Raw genomic sequence first — 14,475 nt, 5'->3', positions numbered from 1 at the left:
CATATTGTTATCATTGTAATCGTGAAAAATGCAGACCTTTTCCGTCTTTTTATCCTTGCTTGGTTTAATACCCAGGTCGAGTACATACTGAGTGTTGTGTGCGAGCAGTGGAATGAACTAGAAAAGTTATACCGCCACTTTCCACGCTAAGGCTTTCGTGCTACTTTCATTTTTGTTGACTTCTGCTTTGTCATGCCTTGGTGCCCTGGGGTGAAAAAACATTCTCAGAGTAAGCATCAAAATGTGCATATTCGACTTTTAAATAACTTTTGTGTTTACCTTTGGTATGCTTAATGAATCTGGTGTTTCTTTACAGTGTCTCCCAGTCACTCAGTTAGACATAATAAGCTAAGGAACTGTGTACCATGTCCTTAGGATGTTGTCAAGCAAGGAAAATGTCTTTCTTTTTGATTTCTGCTGTGTTAAAAATACCTTTGGGATAACTCAAACTTTCTACAGGTATTAGCTTATAAAAACATTGATCTGGGTCTATAAAAGAGGAAATGTACAAATGCACCAAGTGAAATTTAACATACAGTTAACTTTTTAAAAGCTAATTTAAACTGCATTGTTTGAATATATTGGACATTATAAGTTATGAAATTGGATCTCTTTTTAAAAAATATGAGGTTGGAATAATTGGATTTTTCCTTTTTGATATGCCTGTTTCAACAGTAACCTTACAATGAAAAAATCGATGTGACATTTCCAACACTATAAAATTATAGTTTTAGATAAAATTTAAAGTTGCTGTAAAATTAAAGTAGAATGATACTCAGACATCTACCACCACAATCACCTGTTATATGTACCTTGGCTACATTTATGAGGTTTAAAACTTAAAGAATGGGGTATTATTTCTAGAAGTGTACTAGATAACCCCACCCTTGGAAGAAAAATCCTTGGCATATGGAGAAGTTTGCTGAGAGCAGCATGTGGATGTTTATTTTTCTGTTTTCTTCTCAGGAGAGTGATAGGCTTATTGCCTCTTAGTGTCCCTACTGATTAACATTCCAAAATCATTATAGATGGTCCAGTGTTTGCTGGTCTACATGGAAGTATGGGGTTAAGAAACTAAACAATAATGATATTGTCAACCTGTTGAAAACATTACCAGACTAGAAAAGCACTCAGAGAGTGCAACCTCTTCCAAGACAAATTATTAACCAATAATTAATCATTAATTAATTAATCAACACCAATGTAATCATTTCTGCCCTTGCCCCATTTGTAACCTATCCTGAAAATCTAATGAATAAACTTTTTGTGTAATGCTGTGCACAGTCAAACAAACCCACACACAGTAACGAGAACGTAACCTCCTCTGTTGTCGGAGGGACCACCAATTTTGAACTATAAGAATAATTCTGGCACTTTGCTCTTGCACATGCAATTTTTGCAAACTGGTCTCATGTTAATGTTTCTTTGAAAGAAAAATGAACAAATGGTTTTTTATGTGTCAATTACTTGGGTGAAAAAAAAGTCGAGAGTTTTTCAACTGAAGAAATACACTTGTTTGAGAGACCCAGACTCCTGTGTTCCTCTCCAGATCTGAAGCTTATTTCTTTCACTTACAATTCCATATAGCAATTTACATGCAACAAGTATTCTGAAATGGAGTGTGATCAAACAGACTTGAATTTTCTATCTCAAAAAGAAATTGCTCTGAAGGCCAAATTCCAAAATGATGGCCCTTCATAAATCAAGAAGGCAGGGTTAGAGAAAAGGGAAATGAAGTGGTGTGCTATGATTGCTCTCGACAGAAACAGTGATTAAAAAACCAGCCCGCGAGCTGCTGCATGCCCCTTGTCACGTGTGTGTGTATGTGCGTGTGTAAGGGTAAGAAATGGTGCATTCCTGTTCTAGCCTCCGTGCTTCTTTGATGTGGATTGATGATATTTTAATGTAAAAAAATAAAATGTACTGAAAAAGTATATTTGTTATATTTTGTAGATGTATAATGTTATATTTTGGCATAATATATGAAAGTTTTTTGTGTCTTAGGCTTATTGTGAGTTTTCTGGTTATTTTGATTCATTTACATGTGCGTACCAATGTTGTTTTAGCTTTGTTCTGTAAACAACAGGACATTTTTTACTTGTGAATGCATGTGTTAGACCAGACAAAATTGATGAGTTGATTAACGAGCGCAACACTCTTTAAATAGAATCGGATGACAGTTAAATTTTAGTGACACTCATTCTTTCCTGTTTTACTTTTGAAAGGAGGAAATGTCTGTGTTGGCAATTTTAGAGCATAAAAACAACAGCTTAAAGGATTTTCCATGAGTAAAATGTAATTTTTCTCCCAACTAGCAAACTAATACTCATTGCATTTTTTCCATTTATAAAAAAAGTTTTAAAAAAGTTATTTCCGCAGAATAATGGTTGGTTATCCTCATTAAAAAACTGGGATTATCTTAAATTTTTGTGTACATGCACATATAATAATAATAATAATAATAATAATAATAATTTATTGAGCAAATACCAAAAAACATAATTTAACTACTTCATACATATATATATAAGAGTCACTTGGACTCTGCCAAATATCTGTATTTTACATGAGTAGTCATATTAAATAATTGCTAATTGTACTTAATACTTATTGTACTTAATGATTATTGAATAATAACACAAATTGAGCATGATATAAACCAAGTTCTTTTGAAGTATCAGATTTTGTCAAAATCCAGATTCCTAGAAGGAGGGGTCAGCTAAGGGTTTCATATCCAATTATGCTGACCACTGTTGTAGAAAGTCGATTGCACAATTTTAATTAAGATTAAAAATGAGAAACAGGGGTTGGTTGGAGTGTGATTAATGGAATACATTTAGATAAGTGTAGAAATGCCATAAGGTAGCTGGCTTTTGATTGCTCAGGATCTCTCTTGCTGTATAATACTGAAGAAAAAGTTCTGGAGCATATGATAACAGCAAGTATTGTAAGTTTTTGGTATCAATTTATCCATTGTAAATGACTCAGAGCCATCAAAACTTGCACGGAAACTCCCATATTTTTAATGTTATATTTCCTACACATTTTCTTGTGTATAAAAATTGAACTATTTTCCATTTCTTGTTTTCAGAGAGACATCCATAATGTTCAGCCCCAGCCGTGGATGGCTGTCTCCTCTACTGGTGTGGAGTACGGGTATTCTAGCTGTCATAAACACAGTAAGTGATTGTGTTTTAATATGTTTGATTCTTTTCTTTCAATGGATGAATTACGTACTTTGCTTTTAATGTATTGTCTATTGTCTTTTAGGAATCTTTAGTAGTATTGGATTTAATGAAAGAACTGCACCTTCTTTCACAATGACATGATTAACCTAAAGTATATATTTTTAATCAGTCCTGCAAATCATCCATCAAGTTGTATCTATTCATAAAATACTATACATACATTTGAAGTTTCTTCAAAAGGTGTGGGAGTACAAATCTTTGCATTGTGGTGTATTGATAATTATAACAAGGGGAAGGCAATTGACATTTCTCTAATACTATTAATTAGTACCACCAGCGTGTACGCTGGCGGTACTCATGGTTTTAGTCCCGACCCGTCTCGTACAGCTCCGCCGGCTCCGCCGGCTCCGCAGTCGGGCGCCGGAAACAAGTCACCGTTACCGCTTCTCCTCCTAGACCACAAGGACCTGTGTCCCCATCTCTTGGATTTAGGTCACATATAATCTCAACTTGAACACCCTGGTTTTTTTGTCTCAGTTGGTGCATTGGCCTGGGCGTGACGCTTGTTGAAACGCACCCTTGTCAAAATTTTTGAAAATTCAATGCTGAATATCTCCAAAACCAAAGGAATTATGGGAAAAATTACTACAGAAGTCTGACCGAAAGTCATATGTGGAGATTCCAAATATGCCCTTGGATTTGACTTTTGACCTTTTTTTCAAGGTCAAACAAGCCAAAATTTTCTAAAAATGGGAATTTTCTGCAAAAAAATATTTGTTTGTGCTTATTTTTGGAAACTACACAGCCCTTAGCTCTCCTGTTATAGTGAGGGGTTACCATTGGGGACTCCTTTCATCTTTGGGAGTTTGGGGTCAATCGGTGCATTTTCACGGGAGAAGCAGCCATTAGATATAAAACTGAAAACTCGCTCTAATTCTGGAACGGTAAATGCCAGAGACCTCTTGTTTATTGCATTTTGTAGACCTTGTCAAGAGCAATACTGGAAGTGGTGTCCATTTTTTTGTTTTCGATATGGTTTAGGCGTTGTGCTATATCAAAAATTACAACATCACAATATTCAATGGGGAAAATGTGAAATACTCCAAAATTAGCAGAGATACGCCCATAGTTACTATTGAACTTGAATAGGAAGTCATATACTGGTAATCTAACTGTGACCTTGAAATTGACCTTTGGCCTACTTTTCATGATGAACTGCACTTTGCAAGTTTTCTGATCTTTATATCTCCAAAATTGGCAAAGATACGCCCATAGTCACTATTGAACTTGAATAGGAAGTCATATACAGGTAATCTTACTGTGACCTTGAAATTGACCTTTGACCTACTTTTCAGTACTGCACTTTGCAAGTTTTCTGATCTTTATATCTCCAAAACTGGCAAAAATACGCTCATAGTTACTATTGAACTTGAATAGGAAGTCATATACTGGCAATCTAAATATGACCCTGAAATTGACCTTTGACCTACTTTTCACCATGAACTGAACTTTGCAAATTTTCCAGCCCTTATATCTCCAAAACTGGCAAAGATACACCCATAGTTACTGTTGAACTGTAATAGGAAGCCATATACTGGCAATCTTATTGTGACCTTGAAATTGACCTTTGACCTACTTTTCACCATGAACTGAACTTTGCAAATTTTCTATCCCTTATATCTCGAAAACTGGCAGAGATACGTCCAAAGTTACTATTGAACTTGAATAGGAAGTCATACACAGGCAATCTTACTGTGACCTTGAAATTGACCTTTGACCTACTATTTATGATGGACTGCACTTTGCATGTTTCTTGGCCTTCATATCTCCATAATTGGCAAAGAAATGCCCATAGCTACTATTGAACTTATATAGGAAGTCATATACTGTGACCTTGAAATTGACCTTTGACCTACTTTTTCACCACAAACTGAACTCTGCATATTTTCTTGCCCTTCATATCTTCAAAGCTAGCAGAGATCTGCTTACTGTTGTCCCCAGGTTTTCTCTTTTGTCAGCATATATGCAATACTGATAACGCATTTCAAGGAAAACCAATAGGCCTATTGTCTAGAAAATCACAGGAGTGATCAGTGTTAGGAAAATACAGGTCAATTTGAACATCTGCTTGATTGGACCATTTTAACAGTTATGTTTTTCGATTTTTTTTATTTTTTTATTTTTAGAACTCTTGTTTATTGCATTTTATAGACTGGTGGTGGCGTCCATTTTTTTTTTTTTTTTTTTTTGGTGGGGTGGGGGTCCATATGAATGCGCTTACTCCAGCTGGTGGTACAATATCCAGAGGCGGTATCGCCTCTCTGATCCTCTAGTTACTTTGATAGTATAACTATTAGTGATAGGATTTTTTTCATTAATACCCGTATTGGTGTAGTGACTGGCATTGTTTAAGTTTTATAACTTAGTACAATCAGATATCACTTCATTCAGAGAACTACAGAAATATACTCTTTATGTACAGTACATCTGTAACATAATCATTTAAAGAATGTTTAAGAAAACTAAGACATTACTAAAAAGACACAAGGCAACATATGGGCTCTAAATTGCCTCTTTAAAACATGTTTGTCTTACTTGTGGATATTTATTTCAGGGTGAAAGATATATGGTTGATTTCAGAGAGTTTGATTCAGCAGAGAGTGACAAGTGACATTTTGTTTCACACAGTTAAATTGACCCCTCTGTCACTCTCCTGTTTACACAGCACTTTAAGAGATCTCAAATCTCTTCTGTTAGAGAACATCTAGGGAATCTCAAATAACCACTGGTTAATTTGAACCTAATTATAGCAGTCTTTGCTTGTATTTGGAGCAACAGAACATGTTTGATCTCAAATTTGGTTTCATTGTGTATATATAATCCTGGGTCAGAAATGCTACCTTCCATTCTCCCCCCCCCCCCCCCCAACCACCACCACCACCACCACCACTACCACCAACCTTCTGGTTGTGTGCCTGCATGTCCCTGTCTGGCGCTTTACGGCGGAACAAAGGACATGTTCAGACAATGACAGCCCATGCCAGGTCCAACTTTGGTCATAAGATGCCAGGGACCCTTGTGCATAATATTTAGTAAAATAAACCGACTGATAAACCAACTCGGATATGTAAGAGCAAGTTAAACCAAATCCGGTTGAAAAAGGGCTATGTGTAAACTGGGCCATAAGGTCCATTCCATAACTCAACGAGTACAGTATGTTTCAGTGACTGTCTAATAGACGTAATGGTAAATACATGTAAGGAAATATGTGTAAGGTTTTGGCTGGAAAAAGTACAATGCTGACATTATAGAAGACATTTACCATGTGTCTCACACATGCATTCGCTTGTCATGGAGTGAACAGATGAGTTCAGGGGTGGGCACTCTGGCAAAATGTTTAATTCTCCATTCAAACTTTGATTCAGAAAATGAATTCTTGGGATCTTTTAGCCAAAATGACAATTCCATTATTATTAGATTTATTTAAATTCCAGCTCATGCAAGCAGTTTGTACAAATATTAATCATACTGTACATATATATTTCATGTTTCTTTTTTATAATGGTAGTGGGTATTTCCATTGAGCAAAATTATAACTTATAATAACTTAGAACTTAAAATATAGCAAGATTTTCTCCAAAATTGATAAAACTCATTAGCTTTGTAAATGTCATACTTTGGATTTGGTGCAATCCACAAAAATTTTATTTTGAACTGCCCCCTTTCTATAACACATACATACAAACAATACAACTGCTGTAAGAAGATTCTAAGATATATTTCTGTTATCGCAAAAGGCGCAAGTAACAGAAGTGTTTAAATAACTTCTTATTCTGTGTGTTCCTGCTGAAGAGGGATTGTCCTGCAACAAGTGTGAAAGAGCTGTAGAGTACTACAGTTGTAAATACTGTATGAACCCATTACTGGGGAAATCTTATTACTCTTGTCACCAAGTATTTTATTGCATTTTGATTTTGCCCTTATAAGCTCAGTGATAAAACTTGGTAATACATTTAGTGTGGTTAATTTTATTGTTTTCTAGGGTATTTAATGTACTATTGGACAATTAGAAATGTTATTGGGTGTAAAATTTAATTGATAAGTGGAATATTCATTGGATTGAACTCATTTAAATGTTATTTCTGGTTTTGGGGGAGACAGTTGATAGGGTACTACAAATGAGTAAAAATGTCTGTTCGTGCATTTGACCTCACATAATTCATTGTAAAAGGTGCTCTTTCACTTTTATAAGATAATTAGGTTTTTTTCACATTTTATTGTGAAAAAAAAAATAAAAGCAGCTTCTTGGCAAATAAAAAAGAATTTTTGTGCAATCAGCAGCCTGAGGAAGAAAATAATTTCTGCTTTACAACTCAATCACTCACCAGAATGGAAACAATACATGCTTGGTTGTCTTCTTTGGTTCCTCCAGAAGCTTTTTTAGCTCTACAAGTTTGCAAGTATTTCCTCTGAAATGAGTCATGCAGAAAAGAATGCCTTATCCACTGATTAAGTTAGAATTCTAGCACCTTGCTCTAATCTGAGGAATTCCTGTGAGACTTTGTATGGGTGTCAGAGAAAATAAATACTAGTATCTGTCTGTTGAATTTCTCTGATGATAATTTGATTGTTTTATGAAAGGTGGATTCTGTTTACCTCAAGAATAATAGAGAGTTGTACACACAGGCATGGGGAAGGGGCTTGCTCACACACACACATACACACACACACACCTCTGTTTTCAGTAAAATTCTCAACTTTACCATAGTCAGTGGGATGTAAATAAATCGTCATTGGTTTTATAAGTATCATATTTATATCATATCATATCATATTATAATGATCATATCATATTATAATGAGATTAGCTGGTAAAATGAATTGTACCAAGATAAAGGTATCCCTTTACTCCTAGTCATGAATTATTTCTTTTTTGTTGTAATGATTTAGGAAATTTCAAACTTTGGGAAAAAATCAAATGCAAACAGTTTTCCATTAAGTCATCCTTACATGACTGGAAATGGCTTTAAGGAGGTTTTTCTTAGAAAAAAACTTTAGTAATATGGCTCCCAGTACAGGACATCTACCAAATTTCCTCAAATATATGTGTAACCTTGCCACTGAGGCATTCTTGTTTATAAATGAACCATCAAATGGAACACATGCAATTGAATGCTTTATTCTGTAGAATGTGATTTGCTTTATTGGCCTTTATAAACTACATGGCATTTTGTTACTGTCAAAGTCTCCATTGTCAGTGAAATTTGTGTTGTTAAAATCCTGTTCAGCAGAAAATAGCACATTTTTTAGGTTTAGATGCTAAGATGTTTTGGAATTTTACGGAACATGCTGTATTTGGTCTTTGTAATTATTTTACAGTGTGTATAGTGCTTATGGGATATTTAACATCTTGTATTTTCAATGACCCATGTCAACTCACATCTGCTAGCTCTGCAGGCTGCATTCAGCCCACTGCAGAACAGTCTTGTCCGTTTGTGGTTTTCTCAACATTTCCGCCAATCAATTAACCTCAATGTGAGGTAAAGGGTAGACTGCAAAATGCTACCCCCATTTTTATTTTTCGTTTTAAGTACCTTGGTCTTTTTTTCTTTTTTTCTTTTTTTTTTTTTTTTGCCACTGAAGAACACTTACATGATTACAACATATTTACTTGTCCAGTCTGCTTATATCTCCTGCAGTGACTCATTGATAAGAACACATGGATTGTATTTTATTCCAGCCCAGTACTTCTCTTTCTCTGACTAAAAACAAACCATGCTGAAGTGGTACCTTACTCATCAATAAACACTGATCAGTGATGGGAAGCCAGTGTCAGTGGGTGGTCATCTTCAGTTGTGCCCACTTGGAGTGGTCATCTCCCACTGTTTCCAAAAGTGGACACATTGGAGTAATTTCATTATGGTCACCATGCATGATGGTGGTTTGCCTCTGGTTGCCATGATTAATTGCAATATAAAAGTTAATTGTGCCACCAACTGTACCTGACAGTGCATAAAGTATGCATTGAACTTTTTCATTCCCTTCCTACAAAATGCCTAATACGGCTATATTTACCAGCTAGGCTCTACTTCAGTGAAAGAAGTCCTATAAACAAATAAAATTTGAGCCTATCTTTATCTACTGAATCACAGCCGGTGGTGCATGAGTAACTAGACAAACCAAAACCTGTTGACCAGTGGTCAGCAGTGGTCAGCAGTGGTTGGCAGGTGTTACTCACCAGGAAAATGATTATTGTCTTAAGTGTTTGTTGACTACTTTGAGTGTTTTCATCCAAAACAAGAGGATTCCTTGGTTTAAAATTTCCACCTTACTGCTCACTAATTGACAGAACTAGTATGCATGTAGTAAGATATCTATGTTTTAAATTTATTGTCCAAAATCGAGAGTTTTAAGCCCAGAAGGAAGGAGTTCAAGAGGACTTTTGCAGCTAGATGACTAGATGTTGACTTCTTTTGTTTACTGAAGAGCTTGCTCTCCAGCAATCTTTTGTTTACTGGAGAGCAAGCTCCAGTCATCTAGCTGCAAAATTGCCTAGTCATTGGCCAAAAGGAAATGAACACGTAATTGCTGGTAGATAATTACACAATCAAGCATGCAAAATTTCTAGGAAAAAAATATCCAACAACAACCGAAGTGTCAAAATCAATAGCTTTTGTGGCTTCTTTCACAGACAGAATTCAGATTTGAAGATTTGCTCTATTGTTGTAGAAAATAACTACTTTGGAGTGAGGCTTGTTTTTTCCACAAAAGTAAATTTCAAAGTGATTACCTTGCTGCTTTTTAAAACAGGTGTTTTGGCTGAGACAAATGTGATTGGTTTACTGGTGATTGTTTTTATTCAGGGATGTGTACATGCAAACATGCCAAGTCAAGCAAAGCCAATTTTATTTTTACCATGGCCTGTTTCTTCCAGAGGTTCCAGAATTGTAAAAAAAAAAATCTGTTTCTGATGTTTGTTGATACTAGCTTTTACTTTGCCAAATGCTGAGTGCATGATGTTTTGTGAAAGAAAAAAGAAAAGATATATTTTCAATTTAATGAAAACTGTTTACAAAAACAGGATATAAACAATATAAACTAAAAAGTTGCAGTTATGAAATCATGTTAGAAAATAGTGACTTTGAAAATTTTTTTGTAATGTTAACTCCATTAACTTATCAACACTGCACAGTGCACTGTGAAGCATATTTAACTGTGTGATAATGAAATTTTGTCTAAAAAAACGCAACATCATACGGTTTTTATTTTCTCACTCAGTAGGTTCTTAGAGAAACATGAGGTGTTCGTTTGGTCGCCCATTAACCTAAAATAACCTCCCCAGACTCTTCAGATATAGAACAGTTTTACATGGGAGTTGTCGAGATTGAATCAAGTATTGCTATGCCTCTAATTTATTGTAATCAAGGTCATATATATATATATATATATATATATATATATATATATATATATATATATATATATATATATATATATATATATATAAGAGAATTGGTTTCTTAGCCTAAGGCTTCGTTCACATGCAATGTCTATTTTCTATTTTCTATTTTCTATTTTGGGTATGTCTTATGATCACGGTCTGTTCACTGAATATCCCGCCGCGTAATTACTGGCAGCGCGAGCCAGTTACTTATAGTAACTTATAGTAACTGGCTCGCGCTGCCAGTAATTACGCCGCGGGATATTCAGTGCACAGACCGTGATCATAAGACATACCGAAAATAGAAAATAGAAAATAGAAAATAGACATTGCATGTGAACGAAGCCTAAGTAAGGTCACAAATCTCATCTTAATGTTTCCTGTACCTATAGTCATTGCGGGGCATTTATTAGTTTATGAAGCTGCCAACATGCTATAAAAATCAAAGCAAATAAAGTTAAAATTATTAAATTGAAAATGTTTGTTTCATAATTATCAAGATATTATGAAGAATGTATTACTTGATAAATGCACTTTTTAAAAATTAATTTAATGAACAAAATGTTGTATTAATTTTTGAGGAATCTTCCCCTTTTGTGAGAAATGTAATCTTTTTAATGAATTATGTCAATTGAATTAGTGCCTATTAAAAAAACTTTCTAATAAAAAATATATGTATAACTTAATCTTATTTTGCACTGAGTATACAGGTCAGCAATCCGCGTAACTCTTATTAGGCTAATAAGAGCTTTCCTTGGTCTCCCCTTGGCCAGTGGAATAGGTTTATGCAGGGATGTGTGATGAAACATGACTCTGGACTTGTTGTCCATTACAATAATGTGACCGCTGTTAGAGAAAACATACAGATGAACAGATCAAGATCTGCTGGGAGAGTTTCCTGACTCCTTCAATGTAGACATTGTCTGCACCGCCCCCAATATTGCCAGTATTAATAAGATCCATTGTCCAAATCAACAGACCCTTAACTGAAACAGGCTTTGATTTCTCAAGAGCAGCCTTTGATTTTGGTTAAGGGCCCACTGCGAAAACAAGAATTTTAATTTCACTTGGGCTTTCATGTTAAGAGACCTATTGACCTCTGTCTGTCAATCAAATCTGATGTAAATTAAATAGTTGTCACAACTTTTTGCATAGGTCTTATCAGATATATGAGAGGAAATACCAATTATTTTGTCTCATTGATATTATCGTGGATTATTGGCTGGCAATATTTGAGATTTTGAATAAAAATTTATTCACTGAATCCATGCCCTCTTATACTTTGGTTAAATTCCAAGTTGGCAAATGTATTTGGCTTTTGCTAGGAGGGATCTACAAGACAGTGCTGCACTCATCGGCAATTGAGTAATAGTAGTAATAGTAAATTTTTTTTTTTTTTTTTTAATAGTAAATAAGTAAATATTCTTACTCATTGTGATTGTTTAATAACATATTCACAAAAATTGTATTCATATTGTCATTTTCATCCACACAAGTGGATGCATATGTTACAGTGAAATAAACTTTTTTTATTAAAGCAGTTATCAGGGAAGGGGGTAAGGGGATGGGGATAAGGGATATGGAAAAGGAAGGGGGGTAATGAAATGGAGAGAAAAAATTATGAAGAAACAAATAATTGTAAGATATTGTGATTCTGGGGAAAAAAACTAAAAGTTACACCTTATCAGAAATTTTGGTTGTATATTTTTTATGCTTATTCATTAAGCTATGCAGTTAGCATTTCAAAATATGCTGCAACCTTCTTATACCATAAAATTTTAACACATGTAAGGTGCATATTTTAAGTTGAATATATTGATTTGATTCCAGTTCCCTGGAGGTATAGAGGCCAGAGCTACCTGGGGACCTTGGGAGGAAAGTAGTGAGTGCTCCAGAAGTTGTGGACTTGGAGTGGCATTCCAGAAAAGAGTTTGTTTACATACAGGGTGAGTCAAAACTTATGAGAAAGTTTTTTTAAAGGTATTATTTAGATTTTTTAATTGTTTTGTTTAATGTTTGAACATTTGCTTGTTTGATTGATTTTGTTGTTTTATTTCTGATCGATCAACTGATAATGACTAACTGATTGACATGGTAGGCTAAGTGATTGATTAATTGACCGAACAATTATTGATCATGCCTGGATTGATGACCATCTGACTAAACCAGAAAGATTGGTTGGTTGATTGATTGATAGATAGATTAATTGAATAACTCCACAGGGATTTTGTTGTACATTTTAAACGTCCATGCCTGTATGATTTTTGCTTTTACTTTTTGCTGTGTCTGACTTATATTAAAATGTGAGTTGTAACAGTGTTTCTGTTCGAGAAACAGGTTAGAAAAGTTAAAACAAACATGCCAACTGCCAGCTTCCAGATGATATTAAATGGGTCACATCTGTATAGAAAAATGTCCATTGAAAACACGCTTTATGCTGTTTTTCTTAATGTTACAGGGAAGATGACAACAGTGACTGTGTTGGTCCAAATAAAATATACATGGCATGTAATATACAGGTAAGAGGTAAAAGATAATAATTGGGCAGTTTCTCATTGCAAACCGTGTACTTACATGTCTTGCATGAAGTCCCAACCAGTGAAACGAGAAGGCATAGTATTTGTTCTTTCAGTTTTTATAACTTTGGGACAGGTGTCTATTAAGTTCAGAAAGGTTGTTATCTGAAACCGCTTCTGAGGTAAAGTCGGGTTTTCATTTAAGTTTGATCGACCTATGAAGGTACCACTCATCAAAGGGGGTAAATTGATTAAGATTAGCTTACCACTAACAGTAAGTTGGATCTCTCACTTGTTGTGATCACTGCCATTGTGACTGAGGTAAGTTGTGTGCTATTTGACTGGTTTTCTCTCATGGCTAATGGCAATGCAAAGATGGATTGTGCAGGTTCGATGGATTCATGTGGTCTGGAAACTTGACTTATAACATGTCACCAGACAACCGAAGTTATTCCCAGGTCAGGGATTGAATGTTTAACCACTGATAGGAAACAAAATATTTTTTATTATCTTAAATTGATATCAAATACTATGCTGGTTCATTTCATGCTGATTTTTTGTATATATATATGTCATGACTCCTGTCATTTATCATGTTTATTTGACTGATAAAGTCACCAGAGAATGTTAAATTGCATTTATTTCCCCAGGATATCTCTGGTGCATTCCTGATACTTTTTTCACTCTATTCAGTATACATTTTTTCTATACAAAGACTTGAATCATATGTATATATATATTTTTTTTCAATATTACGCTTACTGGAGTTGATGTTGACAGTTTTGATATAAAACTTGCTATGCTTTTTTTCTTGAATCTTACATGCTGCTCCATCTTTCACACTATTAAGTTTCTCTGATTTATTTTAAGATACCATCTTATGCTGATACTTTTAATGGAAATTTGTAATTTTTTAGTTGAACAAGTGACGTGTGAAGGCAATTTAAGACGCTGTTAGCATTGTTGCCCACCAATTTTAAAATGATTTTTTCTTACCATGATAATAGTCATGCAGCCCCCAGAAAATTTATTGATAAAAACAAAACCCCTTTAACAGCACAATGATATATAAACTTCTACTGAAATGTATAATTACATGATTACATTTAAATAAGTTTGATGACAAACACCTGTCAAGTGAAACACATGTGGATCTTAGCTAAGGTCTGCTGCAGGTGTTACGTTACATGGGGTAGGAGCTAGCCGACTGCACATGGTACATTGTCTGCTGCAGTTCTGGGTGACTAGATTGGCATTGACAGATCAGGCTGCATTTAAAAAATCAAATTCTGTCTGGGGGCACATGTCAAAATCTAAACTGTTGTGGCTA

The 14,475-nt window shown here is 34.7% G+C and overlaps 1 protein-coding gene across 4 annotated transcripts in view; it reads left to right on the top strand.

The window, feature by feature from the left end:
- The window catches only part of LOC106165154 (papilin), a 52,896-nt gene that overhangs the window by 4,110 nt on the left and 34,311 nt on the right, over positions 1–14,475 (top strand). For all 4 annotated transcript variants that reach the window (XM_013543288.2, XM_013543280.2, XM_013543258.2 and 1 more), the window contains exons 2-4: positions 3,092–3,179; positions 12,460–12,575; positions 13,088–13,148. In XM_013543288.2, the coding sequence (XP_013398742.2) occupies positions 3,105–3,179; positions 12,460–12,575; positions 13,088–13,148 (252 nt within the window). In that variant the 5' untranslated portion in view covers positions 3,092–3,104. The remainder of the gene's footprint in view (positions 1–3,091; positions 3,180–12,459; positions 12,576–13,087; positions 13,149–14,475) is intronic.

Source organism: Lingula anatina, chromosome 2 (genome assembly GCF_051362555.1).
Source record: "Lingula anatina isolate TDL-2025a chromosome 2, LinAna3.0, whole genome shotgun sequence".
NCBI classification, from domain to species: domain Eukaryota; kingdom Metazoa; phylum Brachiopoda; class Lingulata; order Lingulida; family Lingulidae; genus Lingula; species Lingula anatina.
The sequence above is the reverse complement of the archived record's forward strand: the minus strand, read 5'-3'. Positions and strand labels throughout refer to the sequence as shown.